Source organism: Pollicipes pollicipes, unplaced genomic scaffold, assembly GCF_011947565.3.
Source record: "Pollicipes pollicipes isolate AB1234 unplaced genomic scaffold, Ppol_2.1 Scaffold_5817;HRSCAF=6890_pilon_pilon_pilon, whole genome shotgun sequence".
NCBI classification, from domain to species: Eukaryota; Metazoa; Arthropoda; class Thecostraca; order Pollicipedomorpha; family Pollicipedidae; genus Pollicipes; species Pollicipes pollicipes.
In genome coordinates this window covers 1035-18411 of record NW_023596759.1, presented here as the reverse complement: position 1 = coordinate 18411, position 17377 = coordinate 1035, and the positions used below count along the sequence as shown (strand labels likewise).

Below are 17377 nucleotides of genomic sequence, written 5' to 3'. Positions count from 1 at the left end.
GTCCGTGAGGCTTATTAATGCATATGCGTGGTAAAACTTGCATGATGCGAGTTTGCAAAGTTGCTTTTCCATTAATAATTCGAAACATATAGAGATGCATTTTTATGGATGCAAATATTACTGTTTCAACAAATTTTGTAGGCAGGCAAGCATTGCTTGTAAGTGGTTTATGTCATAGTCACTGCAACTTGTGTGAGTTGCTGGGTGCTGGGAAAGATGAAAGAGTATTGTTGTTGCTTTCTTGGATGGCACTCAACAATATCTTTATCGTGAGCCTTGTGTGCACTGGCAGCTTCGTCACTGCCTTTCATTTCGCCCATCTAATAACTACATGCACCTGTCCTATCTTCAGCTTTGTGCAGTCAGCAGGTTTGCAGTGTTATTTCACTACATGTAATATTTGTTGTTATACGTGTGCTATTACTTGTGTGAACAATACTTTTGAGTGGAGCATCCTGATGGCTGCGGCATGTTGCATGGCTGTGGAAGCAGAAGACATGTTTACGTCTGTCACTGTCGTATTGTGGATTCCCAAAATAGGCTGAGCAAGTGAGGTCAGTCAGACGCGGCGTTAATATAACAATGCACGCTCGATTCATCTTCTCATGATGAAATTTATTATGAAAGTAGCAGGGACTGCAGTACAACAACCGCGTCATTGTCCATTATGCCATGCCACAGAACAGCAATGAGGTGGTGCCACAATGACTGTTGAGCTGTGCCGTTACACAATGTGCCACATTAGTTGACTACTGTATTTCAAGCCTATAAGATAACAGTTTATGATTTATGAATGACTGGCAACAAACAATTTAACACTGGCAAAGGGCTATCACCCATGAGATTGCCGCTGTATCACATGATTATATCAGCGTTAACCAGCGAATGCGTGAATAGTCCTGAGCAAGAAAAACATTTTTGGTAGCTCAACCTCATCATCTTCACCATAGCAATGACAATACTTTGGTAATCAATTCATAGCAATGTTATAGATGTACTGTTTATCTTCGCATGTGACTGCATTTCCAGTTACAAATATTAAAGAAAGTAACGACTGTGCACATCATAAGATATCAATGTCAGGACTACAGCACTGCAGGCAAGCATAGGTCTACAATACAGTATTGACATCCTTAACAGTTCTTGACAGGATTCGGTGAGAGATTCATGGCACTGTACGACAATTTTCACAGTATATCGTGCTTTGATGTGAATAATCTGCCATAAAAGCTGGCGGTCGGTACGTTGCGTTTGTCAAACAGCCCACCAAAGCTTTTCCTACGATCAGTACTAAGACAAAAAATCACAAACAAGCCATTCACTAAACCGCCATCCGACACAGCGCCCGCGATGAGAATGGCCGGCTGGCGTTAGCTTTCGTGCATTTGGAGCCATTCTTTAGGTCTGGCTGCCAGATGCTGTCGGGTGATGCCGTCGTCACAAATTGATTTCATGACGCCATCAAGCGATGACGTAATGGAGCGCATTTTTACAAACTCTAATATTTTGCTACTTAGGGTCGTTTTTAAGCCTTGAAAGTTTACCAATAGCTGCAAGTAAGTTTTTCCCACCATATCTGATGCTCACCTCAATAGCTTCAAAGGTGGAACATCCCCTTTAGAATCGTGTTCATGTCTGAGCGATGCCTGACGCGTGATGTTCGATGCCTGTTTATTGAATTCGTTTGCATGGATATAAGTGACACGTGGTGCGCGATGCCTGTTTACTTGCAGTTAGTTTCTTGAAGTCACTTGCATGCATGAATGATGTATTAGCGTGATGCCACCTGTTAACTGGAATTCGTTTGCATGTACACGTATTTTTCGCGTATTTGAAAGTCTAAGTCAGATGTACCCTGTATCATAGCAATGACTTGCAAGTACTCCTCGTTTAATCCGCTGAATGTTGAAAACCTATAAAAATTGACGCCGGCGCCCGGCGCCCTCTGGCGCCGGCCCGTTAACCCTCCCCCTCGCCCGCTCTCCACCGCAGTGCCGCCGCCCAAGGCCATGGTGCACGTCAACCCTGTACAGGTGATCGTCGACACCTATCACCGTGCTGTGGCCTGAACGCCTTCGCGTGCAACCTGACCAAGTCGCTGTCGACGGCCGGCTCGGCGCCGGCGCCGTACATCGACCTGCGCCTGGAGGCCATCATGCCGCGCCTGGTGCTAGAGACGACGCACGACTACCCGCTGCAGCGCGACCTGACCGAGCACGCTCCAGCTGCAGACGACCCGCCTGCTCGTCTGCAACTACCGCTCGCCCGACCCTACTGCGCCCGGGTACGTGCTGCTGCACGGAGCCGGGGTATGTGCCCTGACACTGATGGAATGACTAGAGTGTGTACTGATGAACGAGGTCCTGGTATGTACCGTTTTCAGGTGGTCTGGTGCCGGGGCGTTAACGTTTACGTAGTCTGCATATAGTGTGAGGATGTACCGCTTGCCAGACTTACGCAACCCTGATGTGTGCCTGAAAAGTCGGGATGCGCCCCCCGTAGAGGCAGTTATGTATGGCGCGCCGGACCGGCAGGTGCCCGGTGCGCGCCGCCCGACAGATCCACGTCACGTCTGTGTGTTGGTGTCAGATCCCTGCCAGACGGACAAGGTGTGAGGCGGTCCGTGTCTGCGAAATGCCTCTGGCCAAGTCTGGCACCCGCTTCAGACTTTTGATCGAGTGTTTGCGTGTGGGATGTACGTGGCAGCGGCAGCTCCGTCGTCATGGGCCTGGCTTGCCGTCTCCGCTGGCACACTGGCGGGCCCGGCCCGTTCGAACCCGCGTCTCCGCCGGCTCACTGGTAGGCCCGGCCCGTTCGGATCCGCGTGTCTGCCGGCTCACTGGTGGGTCCGGCCCGTTCGGTCCCCGCGTCGCCGACAGCTCAGCGGACCGTTGTGTGATGTCTGCGTGCGCGCGGCAGGTCGCTGGCCGGCCTGACCAAGTGCCTAGAGCGGCTGCAGGCCGGCGAGATGGCGTTCGGTTCCGACTTCCCGGCCCGCGACGGTGATCTGCAGATGGTGCCCGACCGGCTGGTGCAGTACACACTCGGTACGTCCCCGACCCCTGCCGCCCCCTGCCCAACCGGCTGGTGTAGTACACACTCGGTACGTCCTCGATCTCTGCCGCCCCCTGCCCGAACCCGACTAATGCAGTACACACTCGGTACGTCCTCGATATCTGCCGTCCCCTGCCCGACCGGCTGGTGCGGCACACACTCGATACATCCTCGACCTCTGCCGCCCCCTGCCCGACCGGCTGGTGCAGCACACACTCGGTACGTCCTCGATCTCTGCCGTCTGCTGCCTAACCGGCTGGTGCAGCACACACTCGGTATGTCCTCGGTCTTTGCCGTCTGCTGCCCGACCGGCTGGTGCAGCACACACTCAGTACGTCCTCGACCTCTGCCGCTCCCCTGCCCGACCGGCTGGTATAGTACACTCTCGGTACATCCTCGACCTCTGCCGTCCCCTGCCCGACAGGCTGGTGCAGTACACACTCGGTACGTCCTCGACGCCTGCCGCCCCCTGTCCGAACCCGGCTTGATGCAGCACACACTCGCTACGTCCTGGACCGCTGCCGCCCCTGCCCGAACAGCCCTCTTCCCCGGCCTCTGTCGCAAGTATCCGGTTTCAAAACTCTGATAGTTACGATCGCTGGTTTAAGGGGCCGCCGTGTTCCAGAGTGTGCTATTTTGCGGCGGGCGCCTATAAGCGAATTTCGCCATGCCCTGGTCCGTCTGACTGGCTGCCTACTGCGGCGCTCTGGTGCAACTGCCCGTGCGCCGGATGCTTGCCGCCTGTAATGTCAGTCACCGGGGTACAGCACGTGCGTTTCCTATGAGCACGGTGACTGTCACTATTGCTGTCTTCGCTGCTGATCCCAAGTGTGGGATGTGCGGCTCACCGGTTTGTTTGTGTTTATTCTCGATGTCTTCCGTTCTGCGAGCCTGTGTTTGGGCCCACGCGCATGGTCGGTGGCCAGTCGGCGTTGTTGTGCGGCGGGCGCGTCTGACATGGAGACCTTGTCCGCCGCCGCCAGGTAAGGACCACGTGCAGCCGGCGCCGGCGGACGTGGTCGCCTCGGGTGCCGGACTTCCGACGGGACCTGCCCGGCCGCCTGCTCTGGGAGGAGCCGCGCGACGTCGTCTTCATCCACATGGACCCATTTTGGGGCGACTTTTTCGGCACGTCGGCCGTGCGCCACCGGCCGGTGCCGTTCATCGACGCCATTCCCGTCTCCATGTGGGTGTACCAGAACCGCAACAAGGGGCAGCGTCAGCGATGGCCGCGTCAGCGATCTCACCATGGTGCTGCACGTGCCGAGCCTGATCAGCCGCAGCTGAACCACTTCCAGTACCTGTTCCTGCTGCGCCAGCTGGAGCGGCTGTCGGAGATGTCGGCGCTGCTGACGCTGGACGCCGAGCGGCTGCTGGGCGCGGCCGGCGCCGGCAGCCAGTGTGTCAGCGCCGCGTTGCCCCAGCTCGACATCAGCCTGCTCATGCCCTGCCTGCTCTCCAGCAAGGGCTCGTCCGGCGGCGACCTGTCCGTCTTTCCTGACTCGTCCAGCGTCACCAGCTTCTAGGAGGCGGGCCTGCTGCCGACGCGCGTCGACTCGCTCTCGGAGGTGACGGCGGCGCTGCTGCCTGCCAACGAGCCGCCGCCCGCGCCGCCGCCACCGCCGGCCGCCGCCGCCGAGGCCAACCACGTGTCTGCCGGGCCGGCGGCGGCGGCCGGCCGCTCGGCGGTGGCGCGGCCGGTGCCGACGACGCTGGTGAGCCAGGCGAGCGGCGCCGCCGGCTCGCCTACGCCGCCGCTGGCCGAGCTGGGCGCCGGTCTGAGCCAGGTGAAGCGCGGCCTCAATAGTTTCCTGTCGTCGTTGGACTCGGCGCTCAAGAGCCCCCGACGACCAAAGCGACACCATGTCGGTCATGTCGGACATGTTGTCCGACTCGGACAGCTACGTGCTGCTCAACCTCGAGTTCGACAAGTCGGGTCAGTGTGCTCGCCCACCTGCGGAGTCGTTAGTGTCTGTTTAAGTATGACATATGAGTAATTCGCTTGAGCTGAAGCACACGGTGTGTCATGCTTACATTTGGTGTATGAAGGGAGCGGCGTGGCGGATGATGGATGTTCTCACTCAATTGAACTTCCATCTTCCACTGTTATCCCTTGGCGAGAAATGGCGTTATGTATGGCTGTACCTTTCACATGGATATGTCCAAGATGACCCCTGGCATCCGTTTGGTGAGCGCCGTCTTTATGCTGAGGATGTGCGGCTGACTCGTCTCAACAGCCAGTGAAAGCCCCGCTGCCGCTCTCCTGTCTATTCAACACCGTTGGGTCGACATTCTGATGGGCTATGGCGGCTGAGACACCCCAACTCGCGTATCCCTGTATTGTAAGCCGTTTCCGAAGGTCACCTGGTCGGCTCAGTGTGTACGCTCTCCTCGCTGTGGTGGGGCGCGTGCTGATGGCGGCCGCTCGTCCTCCCCGCAGAGTCCGTGGACCCGCTGTTTGTGGTGGAGGGGGCGCTGAAGCGGGTGCCGTCGGTGGAGATCGCCAGCGAGGTGACTGAGGACACACACAGCGAGGTGTCGCTCTCCTCTGCCATGCGGAAGCGGGACGTGGTGAGTGAACGGACGCCAGACCGGCCCTCGGCCGTGTGGGCTGCCCCTCCCCCTTTCCTCTTTGAGGGGAAACATGCACCGCGAGCTGTCGTGTTTACCTGGCGTGGCGGCGACCTGAAGCGTCAAGACGCCACGTCAGGTTTTCTTGGATTGAAAAAACGCGCTATCGTGCTAAAGATTTAACTATCTTACGTCGTCGTTTGTCTCAAAATTTGTATCTGTGAGATAACTCAATATTTGTGATGGTGTTTTTTCGTTTCATAGGCGTCTGGAAACCCGTCACCAAACATTGATTACCTTGTTTGGTGGCGCTCCATCCCCACGGTCCCCAGCCGCCCCCTGACCTCCGGCCGGCCGCGCACCGCCGCGTGGCCAGCGGCCATCTTGTGCCGATGGTGCGTCACAAAGTGGAACGTGGTTCTGTTCTGTGATGCGCTGTTCTCGTTGACGGCACGCGATTCTGATCTCGTTCCTTTAGACGTGTTTTTCTGAAATTAGGTGGTGTCTTTATTGCAGTCAGTCATAACTAATATTTCCCACGAGGAAAAGGAATGGATACAATTTAGGGGATGCTGGACGTTGTTGTGTGTTTTCTCCTTGAAATGTGCATCCCACCGCGAAATAATTGAAGCATTGCGCTACGTTATCTTGAATATATGAGCTAAGACCATTTGCAGTTAAGTCAAGGAGTCTCGCGTGTTCCCGAAAAGAGAAATAGCCGACAAGTGAACGCTGCGGGGTACAGCGGCGCGTTTCTGTTCAGTTTCGGCGAAACTGTCGGTAATATCAGCCGTGGCTGATATTATCGACAGCCGACCGCGGCGGGATGTAGCAGGGTCATCACCTAAGTTGTAATGCCCCTGGGATTCTGGCTGCCCAGCATCGGGCTCGGCTTCACACTTTTCACGCTGTGGTTAGGCGACATATGACGGCCGACCCATGCTTGTGTTCAAGACCATTTCCAAGTCCCCACCGTCTCGCCATAGGCCCTGTCAGCAGGTGACCGTTGAACTCTGCCGCAACCATGCTGGGTCCCCCTCCCCCCCTATCTGTCTGTGGGTGCATGAGCCCAGCGCGGGGCGGCTGCCCACTGACCACCAACAGGAAACAAGGCTTGCCAGGGAGTAAAACGAAGGCAATTCGCATGCTGAGGTGTACCGGTACTGCGAGCAGCGATCACAACATAACATGTGGTGGCGGACAAAACAGACATCATTTGTCTTCCTTCCTTACCATCTTCGCCCTTGCGCACATTAAAGTCCTTACCCTCCCCCCCCCCCCCCCCAACCACTGTCTATTCGGCGATGCCGGGGCCAGAGGCGGCAGCTGCGACGGCCGGCTCCCGGCCGGCCAGCAGCCTTACCTCCATCGGCAGTGGCACGGGCAGGATCTCGTCTTCGATGAAGTCGGTCAGGTTGGTGACGGTGCTCATCAGCAGAGCCAGCTCCAGCTCGCTGGCACGCACCTCCAGCTCGCCGCTCACCTGCTCTCGGATGTTGATCTGAGGGACGAGGCCAGAGCCAGTCAGTGGTGAGTACGCCAATCACGCGCGTGCCATTCCAACAAGGACTTTAATGTGCGCAGGGGCGAAGATGGTAAGGAAGGAAGACAAATGATGTCTGTTTTGTCCGCCACCACATGTTATGTTGTGATCGCTGCTCGCAGTACCGGTACACCTCAGCATGCGAATTGCCTTCGTTTTACTCCCTGGCAGGCCTTGTTACCTGTTGGTGGTCAGTGGGCAGCCGCCCCGCGCTGGGCTCATGCACCCACCGGTGGGTGTGGCACGCTGGCTCTCACAGAGCCCGACCCCATGCCACCCCCTCCCTCATGTCATGCCTGCTCCTCCACCGATCGCCCCGTCGCCGCAGCTGCACCTGGAGCGTATCAAGCTGCGCCTCACAGAAGACCGGCCGCCCAACAACATCACGAGCCCGGGCGTGGTGCCGCTCGACCTGCGCCTGCCAGCCGTGCACGTCACGAGGAACGGCGCCGGTGTGTTCACCGTACAGCAGCCGACGCCAGGTGAGCGGAGACGGCCCACGGCCGGCGACACCAGAGGTGGCCCGGGTAGAGTGTGTTGGAGGGCACGCGTGGATTAGTTATAGGCTCATCACACGGAGCAGGGTTAAGATGATCTTGCGCCATGCGTTGAGCGAGGTTTGTGTGCTGCCATGCATGCATTTCAGTGGACGGAATTCCGCTGTGCCGGTGCGTGCGGATGTGACCAGCAGTCTCGCTTTAAAATGTGTGTTTGGTTGTAAGAAGGTAGTTGTGAACATCAGCACAGATCGCATGGCTGCTTCAGCTGATGCATTCGTCTACGTTCCTGGAGAGTTTTCCATCCTGAAGCAGACTCGCTACGTGGCTGGTGTGCTCGAGAAACCGATGCTGACTGGTGAAACTTGTGACGAGGTGGCGAACAAATGCTTCGAGCGGCGACACAGGCGTCCGTGACGATGGCGCGCGGCCGCGCTGACCGACGCGTCTGCGGCGGCAGGTGGCGCTGGCGCCGGCACCGGTCCCTCCGGCTCCTGCTCGCTGGTGGACGTCGCCAGCTCGTTCAACAACCCTGCGTCAGGCTCGGAGGGCGAGCTGGGCCGGCTGCGGCGGCGCTGCCAGCTGCTGGAGGACCAGCTGGAGCAGCGTCGCGGCTCCGAGCAGCGGCTGAGCCAGCTGACCGCGCTGGAGGCCAGGTGAGACTGCCGTCGCCGCTGCCGCCGACGTCGCCGGACTGGCCGCGGGCGCCCGCTGGTGGCGCGTCAGCCGATGGTTCAGGGGCTGGGTCGGTCAGTGGTGCGCTGTGGGGATGAGACAGGTGTGATATTTATTTGGGTGGGGATGTTGTTTCGGTTGGGTGCTCAGCCAGAGAGGTCGTCTCTTCGACCTGTTTTGGCGCGACCCCACCATCTGGCTGTGTCTCTTTGACCTGGCGTGTTGCGACCTTGGTCTGGTCTGATGCTGATACTGACCTGATCTGACCTGACCTGACCTGACCTGACCCGCCTCCTTGCCAGGTGTCGGGAGGCCGAAGACGAGGTGCTGGGCCTCCGTGAGGAGAAGGAGGTGCTGATGAAGACGCTGAGCTACCTCAAGCAGGAGTTCCTGCGGTTGGACACGGCGCACAGCCGACGAACCGACGCCAAGTAGCGCCGACTGTCCGCCCGGCCGCCGCCCCCGGCGACCCCCACAGGGGCGCGGGCCGCGCCTGCCCGGCCCGCGTCCCGGCCAGTCACCCCATCGTCTGCCGTCTCCGCTGCCGCCCGCTGTCGGGCTAGTGTTCACCGCGGCGGAGGCGGCCCCTGTTTTTGTAGCGCGTTTGCCCTTGTGATATGTTGGCCCGCCCTCTGTCGGGCGCGGCCCGTCGTCACGCGAGTCTGTTCGGCGGCCAGTCGGCGAACCTCGCGCTGCGTTACGTCGGTGCAATATGCTTTTATCGATACTTGATCACGCTACGTTCAACTTCCGTCTTCCACGGGCGCGCTCTACGCGGGACTGGGTTCGGCGGCGGCGCTGGACGCAGCCGGCCGCCGTTCGGCTCCCCTTCTGTGATATATTGTTGCGTTTGTTGGCGCCGTTGCCTGTCCGCGGAGCCGGCGGCTGCCCGGCCGCGGGCGCACCGCCGTGCTGGGGCGACACTCCGAGGGCGGCCGTCTGTCGACAGCTGCCGGGCGGCCGCTGTGGTCTCACGCCGCCGCCGGCAGCCGCTGTGGTCTCACGTCGCCGCCGGCCCTCGCCGGCCCCACCGCACCTATGCAACGTGGATTGTTGTCGCACCTGCACTGGTCCGCTACCGTACGCTGTTTAACGCTTGATATTTGTACACTGTGCCTGCATTCATATCACAGTGTTGGTTCGTAGTGTGTCGCGTATTTATCCATTATCGAATAAAGTGTGTTTAACTATCGTTCCGATCGAACTGTGTCCACTGAGGAGTGGGGAATGTGGCACGAGCCCCCCCCCCCCCCCCCCCCCACCACGGCATGCGACCTTGTCGTACCGCTTGGTGGTCATTTCAGAATGCGAGGCCCCACTTAGACGAAGCACCTTTTGGCGGCAATCATCTTCATATCTTTCAGTGGGAGCAGAAACAGGTAGCTGTTCCATTGGCGTCGGCAGCAGAGCATTGTATTAGCAGGTTGGATGGTTTGTTTTTAATTGCAGATAAAAAACAAGTCATCTACCACAATACCTAAAATCGCAGTTGTGATGTCATTCAGATGGTAGCCAGCTAACCTCAAGCTATGTGTTCATCAGTGATAGACGCCTCGTGTCATGACTATCCTGCCACGTTGGAGTCCGGATCCTGTTCCGCACAACATACGGGCAATCATCTTTGTGTGGACAAAGCTTGTGATCCCAGCAACGTCCACCGACCGCCTGGCCAAGCCGCTCTCAGTCTTGGAGACCAGGCTGGTGCTCCGTTTACAGTAAGTACGCTTCGGAATCGTGATTCTGCTAAAGTGGATTTTACGAGACGGAGTTGGCGTTTTTCATCCCCCCTCTGTTTTATTCAAGGCGCACACATCCCAAAAGACACACGAGCGTCACAAGACACTCCAGCACCCATAACACAGATTACAATGACCCTGGCATGGCAACAGATGCCCTTCGGTTCCGTGCGAACAAACCCGGTATGAAGACTCGCGATCACGGCACCATCGACAGTTGCCTCTGGTGATCACGGCACCATCGACAGTTGTCTCTGGTGATCAGGGTACCATCGACAATTGCCTCTGGTGATCAGGGTACCACCAACAGTTCCCTATGGCACTTAGGGCACCATCGGTAGTTGCCTATGACGACCAGGGCATTATTGACAGCTCCCTTTGGCGATCAGGGCACCATGGCCATGTACCGCTCGCGCAGCACGTAGGCGGCCAGCTTGGGCTTTCGGTCGCGCGTGAACACGCCCTTGCTGCAGAACTGCGGCCTGATGTACTCCTGTGGCACGGCGAAGTCGGCGAAGTTCCAGACCATCTCGCCGGCGAACCAAGGCGAGGCACGCAACCGGTCGAAGCCGCGGAAGTACTGGCGCAGGAACTCGGCCTGGTAGTCCTCGGTCCAGATGAAGGCCGGCAGGTCGCGCAGGCCGGCGACGCTGCCGGCGCCGTACTCGCTGACGATGAGCGGCTTGCCGAAGGTGCGCCGCCACGCGAGCGCCTCGGCCACGATCTGCCGCTCGATCAGCTCGGTGCGGCCGCTGTCCTGGTACCAGGCGAAGTAGCGGTTGATGCATATCACGTCCATGGAGGCCGAGGCGAGGTCGGCGTCGTGAGCCACAGACACCACGGTGGTGATGGCGCGTGTCGGGTCCAGGGCGCGCGTGTGGTTGTACACCGTCTGGAAGTACGGGCCGGCCGCTTTCTGGTCCGACTGGGGCTCGTTGCCAAGCGACCAGACGACCACGGACGGCCGGTTCTTGTCGCGGCCCACCAGCTCGGTCATCACGCGCTGGTGTTTGGCCAGCAGCGTCGGGCCGAAGCCCTCCAGGCCGATGGCCGGGCTCTCGTCGATGACGACGATGCCGGCGGCGTCGGTGCGGTCGAGCAGCTCCTCGGCGTACGGGTAGTGCGAGGTGCGGAACGAGTTGGCGCCGCTCCAGAGGAGTAGGTTGATGTCGCGCGCGATCAGCGGCAGGCTCAGGCCGCGGCCCACGATGTTTGCGTCCTCGTGCTTGCCGAAGCCGCGGAAATAGAAGGGCTGCTCGTTGACGTAGAGCCGGTCGGCATCCCAGGCGACGGTGCGCACGCCGAACGGCTCCCTGTATACATCGAGCTCGTCGGCGCCGCGGATGCCGCGCTGGCGCGTCATCTGTACCACCTCCAGCGAGTAGAGGTGGCCGGCCGGCTCCCCCATGCCCACCGGCCACCAGAGCGTGGCGTTCGGGATCGTCACCATGCCGCGCACGCGCCCGTGCTCCGGCAACAGCACGAGCACGGTCGTGGCGACCACGCCACCGAGTCCGTCCAGCACGCGGACCAGGCCCGGCTCGTACAGCTTGTCGTCGGTGCGCACCACGTCCACCTCGTAGCTGACGAAGGCGGTCGGCTGAGGCCCAGTACCGGCGCTAAAGTTAGTCGTGATGAAGATGTCGTTGATGAACACGGTGCGCGGCGTCGTGTACAGCTGCACCGAGCGGTGGATGCCGGCGTAGTGGAAGTACTCGAAGTTGTACGTCTGCTCGAAGTAGCCGGGTGGGTAGCGCTCCTCGTCCGTCTTGAACGTGATATGGCCTTGCGGTATGGTCTCCAGGTCCAGCGTGTTGTTCACCGCGACGGTGACCCAGTTGAAGCCGCCGGACAGGTCGAGCAGCGTGCCCACCTCGAGCTCGAACGGCAGGTGTCCGCCCTCGTGCGAGCCGGCCACCTCCCCGTTCACCCAGACTACGGCGATGTAATTAACGCTGCCGAAGCGGAGCACCACGCGGCGGTCCTTCCAGGCGCTGGGCACGTACAAGCCGCGGTCGTACCACGCCCAGCCCACGTAGTCACGCACCGCGCGCTCCGTGGTGATGTCGTTGAAGCTGCAGGGCACCGGCATGTCGATGACGTCGCCGGACGCCTCCAGGCGACGGCTGTACCAGCGGTCGCGAAAGCCGACATCTGGGTCGCTTGGCGGCGAGACGCGGAACTTCCACATGCCGTCCAGCGAGACCAGGTCACGAGACTCGGAGGCGCGCGGGTAGAGCAGACCCACCGCCGGCCGGCACACGCTCAGCAGCAGCAGCAGCAGGGTGAAGCGCGGAGCCATGGCTGCGGAGGAGTGGTCGCCGCCACTCAGACCAGCCCGGACAGCCACCGACCGGGCGGGGAACCGCAGCCCGGCGGCACCGACAGACGCGCTCGACAGGGGCGCGACCCGGGCGCTGTCGGACGGCGCTCGTCACGGACCCGGCTGCCACGCCCTGACCGCCCGCGGCGTCACTGGCCGGCTCGCGGGGCGCCGGTCCGCCGTACCTGCCGGCCACCCCACTTCAAGCCGCGATCAATCCGCCGCGGCGCGGGGAGGGCAGGCGTCGGCCGGCCCTGTCGCCCGCTGTGGCGGCTAGCCCCGCTCACTGCCGCCTCCTGAACCCAGCGCTCCGCAGATACGAGCGACGATAAGCACGGTCAGCTGACGCCGCCGAGGGAGGAGGCACCGCACACGGATCGTGGCCAGCGCTTTTGTTCTGGCCGGCGACTGCGCGGCAGGCCGCGGTCCAATGTGTAATGGAGCCGGTACAGCACGTGGGGCGGCTGCTGGTCTGCGTGGCTCCGATGTGACGGCACGGTACTAATCGGTCAAGGTCAAAAACAGATTCGTGCTCCAACAGGAGCTTCTTGTGACGTGATTATGGCGACGGGAAAGCACAATGGCATACCTTACACAATGGCATACCTCACGTGCGTATGCATGCCATTACCTTTGGGATTTTCACACTTCACGTTAGGTCAGGTAAGATATATATATATATATATATATATATATATATATATATATATATATAGTATATATGCATATCTGTTCAAACTCACAGCAGAGTCATCTTTTGTGTTTTCTCAATAAATTTGATGACAACTCTTACCTCTTTACAATGTTCGCTTAAATTGGCACCAAAGCTGGTGATACAAAGAAAACATAGTTTGCTATACTGTATGACTCGGTATCAGTTATGTTTTCAACGTTTCATCTTTCACTAGACATGTTCTTGAGTGACAGTTTTGGACAAAGTCGATATAATTGCCTATTTGTAAAATTCAAATTCTCCCGCGACAAGGACCTGCAAGAAGGACCTCACGTCCAACTACATCAGGTTTTTTGTAATACCGGTAATGCCACACACATATCACATACATATCACAACGCAGACATAAGCGTTTACACATTACATATGCTCATCATTGACAGGTAACAACGCTGATCCGCGACACGCGAAACACTCAATGTTCCTGTGCTCCTAGCCCTAATGGTGGCCCTCTGTACAGATGGAAGGCTTCACGCGCATTTGCCTATTTATGAGAGCGTCCCATTCGCGGGTGTGTATCGCTTCTAGAGCGACGAGTCTTTGCCTTTGCGTGGAGCGTGGGATGACGGTGCTGTTGTTGAGCACTTGGCGCGTCAGGTGGGTTTTGTGTTGGATCTCCGTGTGTGTGCGCGGGCCGCCGTTTTGTTGGTGCATGGTCAGACGTCTGGAAATTGTCGTTGTGTGGCCAATATCAGCTCTAGATGACAGCGGCGCACAGTCTCCTTTGTGGCGTTTGTATTGGTAAAAATATCATTTTAAGTTATCTTAATTTTATTTTCATTTTTTTAGTTGATGAATTTGATTCCTTATATTCCAATTTTCTTGTTGCCAAACCATCGAAAAAGATCATCAGTCCGCTGTGATTTTCAATACAATTTGTGTGAGGAATAATGTGCTTCTTAAGTTTATGTACACACACACACACACACACACACACACACACACACACACACACACACACACATATATATATATATATATATATATATATATATATATATATATATATAATATGTATATATATAATATATATATATAATATATGTATATATATGTATATATATATATATATCATATTGTGCACCTAGTTCCTTATTGGTACGGTTTTCTGGACTTCTTATCATCTATTTACCATTATTCAAGAAATTATGTGAGGTATGTTGTGCTATGTAGATGCCTAAGAGCAGCCCGTGGCTCACGCCCCACTCTGAACACCAGGATTGATAATACCATCATCATAGCCAGGTGTACTAACACGATGAGGCTCATAACGTGCTCATGCCCATGAATTTTTCACTCTTTTAACGAGTGAGTGAGTGATGTAACAAGCCGAAGCTAGCGAATGTTTAACGAGCAGAAGACCCGAAAAGACACTTTGTGGATGGTTTTCGAGCAAACGCACAACTACAAACACGAATACAAATGCCTTATGGTCCCTTAGTTAAACACATTCACCCGACCAGCGTAACCCAGCTTACGTCTCAGGGACGTGCAATTGAAGACATGATTTTCTGCCGTTTACAAGGCAATTTCGTTCAGCAAGTAAGAATTTCCTTTAAATTGGCGACGTGCCCGCGACGCAATAGCGTTACTGAAACTTACCTCAAACGTAACTTTTATGGCACAGCGAAGCGCCATGCTGTGACTTTGGTTTTCCCCATGGCATATTGCACGGCGAATGTTTTTGAAGACTATTTGAGCTTTCGGAAACATTGTGAACATGGATGTTCAGCTCACTGAAAGGCTGTGTTTGCCCCTGGACACCTATGCACCAACGATATATCACGTGGTTTAGTGACGCACATGTTCAAACATGTTCATTTCATTCACGAATCATTCCAACGAGCTGCTCATTGTCTGATTTGGTACAACCGCAATAGTAGTAAAAATGCAATATTAAAATATGGCAAAAACCGCCCACAGCGTTTTCGAAGCACTCCAGTCAAACCCATGCAGTGAGACCATAACAGGGAAGAACATCGTTTCCCTACCGGTTTGTATTTGGGTGCAGAAGCGAATGACAGCAGCGAATATAGTCCAGAAGACACTGTCAAACATGCGACCACATTCACAGGTTATCAATCATCCCGACGTTCACACAACTTCGTCAAAACAAAATAATCAATTAAATCCAAATGGACAAAACATTTTACACAACGACAAGCAAACAAAGATGGCACAACGGGACCGTCATTATCGTAGAGTCTGTGAACGCCCTTGCGGGTGAGTGAGCCAGTGATGGCCGGCGGCAGGTGGCTCGCAGGATGATGCTGCGCGGTGCGAAAAAAAAACTGCGTACCATCGACATGCGAACAGCTGGCAGATCAAGGGCGCCCGTCGCTGCCGCCCAGGTGGCACGTTGGCATACGACGGTACGTGGGTTGAACAGGGATTGAATCGTCAACGGGACCCGCGAATCATTAGAAGCGAGTGGTCAACATTTGTATGGAGTTTTGAACTGAAATAGCCATCTTGAAGATTATCCGATGCAGTTCACGGACCTGCCTTTCTTAAGACCTAAGATCTCTTAGTATCTGAGTTAAACGCCCGAAGGCAGGTGCATACTACTTCGGGGATTTTTCGAGTTTGCCCGTGTATCAATGACGCCATGAAAACGTTCTTCAAATCCTACCATGCAGCGATCTAGGCCATGCATGCTGTTGGCCATGCGGCGACCAAGGCCAGGTGCAATACGACATCGAGTCCTTCATATTTGGCGTCCGTGAGCACGATTTCCAGATATCACGGCCTTCAATCGGCTCTCAATCAGTGTTGTGCCAGGTAGGAAGACGCATTCAATGACTTGCATATTGATGTGCATATTTGCTTAACAGGAGAAATGTATCGTCTAGATCATCCCTCTCCAATTAAAAGTATAACAATGCGTATGGGTGAGCGTATTTCATCATATCTGGCGCGTTCTTAACTATATTTTGATATGGGATATTCCCTTTAAGGGCCCTGTACAAGCCAGACCGTCACGGTGAGTGACAAGGTCACTGACACCGCGCCGGCCCAGCGCTTGAGCAGTCACCGCCATTGAACCTCGCCGACGAGTGCCGGTGACGAGGGCGATCCTGGCTCCCAAGTTAATCTGCCTCTAGCACTCCGTTTAGATGACACGCCGCAGCTCCGTCACAGGCCGAGAGGCAGCACAGAAGATGAAGGGGGCTACGGGCCTGCGGGCATGGGGCTCCGGAAGACATGGGACTGGACGAGAAGTTTACGAACTGCGAGGGTAAAGTGGTGACGAATTTTATACAAATAGAAAAGTTGTTTACCACCTTGTTAAGTCCTTGTCCTTGTTGTTAAGTTTAATTTTATACAAAAGAAAAGTTGAGTTGCACTTTTTGACAACATGGGATGAATGCACCTCACAGAAAAGGGTACTTTCAGTAGTAGTTCACAGCACGTTCAGGGCCGGTGAAGGGCTTAACTTGTGTCTCGTAATGTCGGGGTGAAAAGATGAAGTTCTCTTCATGGAGTGTGGAGTGCCAAGAAGGATAACGGCTATTTCGGTGGGATTCAGTTAATGGGGTGGATGTGAAGCGGGATGAAATCACTTAGATGGTTTCCTCCTGACGGGGTTTCAAAACAGACAATTGGTCGGAATGAGCGGAGTCTAGCAGTCAATTGTCGTCGGCATAGGACACTAGCCGTCCGCGAGGGCGGTGAAATGAAAGGCCGTTAGTGAAGATGATGAGGATAGGGCCGACCGAGGATCCCTGAGGGATCCCGTGAGTCAGCGGAAAAGAGAGAGGAGACCGCATCTCACACCTTCTGCCGACCAGCATGGTGGCCCTCAAGCCATTTCGGATCGATGCCATATCACTGCAGCTTAATCAGGACACCGTGGTCGACACCATCCAAGGCACGGCTGAGATTAATGGAGGTGACGATGACAATGTCTCCAACGCCACCCGACGTACCGCCCACTCAACGGCGTTGACGAGGGCGTCCTGTGTTGGGTAACAATGTTACGAGCGTGCTGTGATGGAGCGAAAAGACCATGGGTAATGAGGTAGGACGACAGTTGCTCGTGCACAATTTTTTTCTCATATTTTGGACATCACAAGTGAAATTGGTATGGGTCTGAAATTACCAGCAAATGTCACGATGGCCTGGGTTGTGAAGAGGGATGACAGAGGCAACCTTCCAGGGATTGGAAAAAACACAAGAGGCGACAGGGGCGTTGATGAGATTACTTTATAAAGTTACTTAAAATCACTCATCACTAAATCATTT

General features: G+C 56.1%; 2 protein-coding genes across 2 annotated transcripts; one reads left to right on the top strand and one right to left on the bottom strand.

Moving 5' to 3' along the window:
- Positions 1-4916: 4916 nt before the first annotated feature.
- LOC119104095 (uncharacterized) lies at positions 4917-8782 on the top strand. Its single transcript, XM_037227773.1, has 5 exons — positions 4917-4990; positions 5495-5625; positions 7497-7650; positions 8126-8321; positions 8643-8782. Exons 1-5 carry the CDS (start codon positions 4918-4920, stop codon positions 8773-8775), a joined length of 687 nt encoding a protein of 228 aa, XP_037083668.1. The 5' UTR covers position 4917; the 3' UTR covers positions 8776-8782.
- Positions 8783-10461: 1679 nt separating this feature from the next.
- LOC119104094 (beta-glucuronidase-like) lies at positions 10462-12378 on the bottom strand. The gene has a single exon (XM_037227772.1). The coding sequence runs from the start codon at positions 12376-12378 to the stop codon at positions 10462-10464; it is 1917 nt and encodes a 638-aa protein (XP_037083667.1).
- Between the last annotated feature and the right edge of the window lie 4999 nt (positions 12379-17377).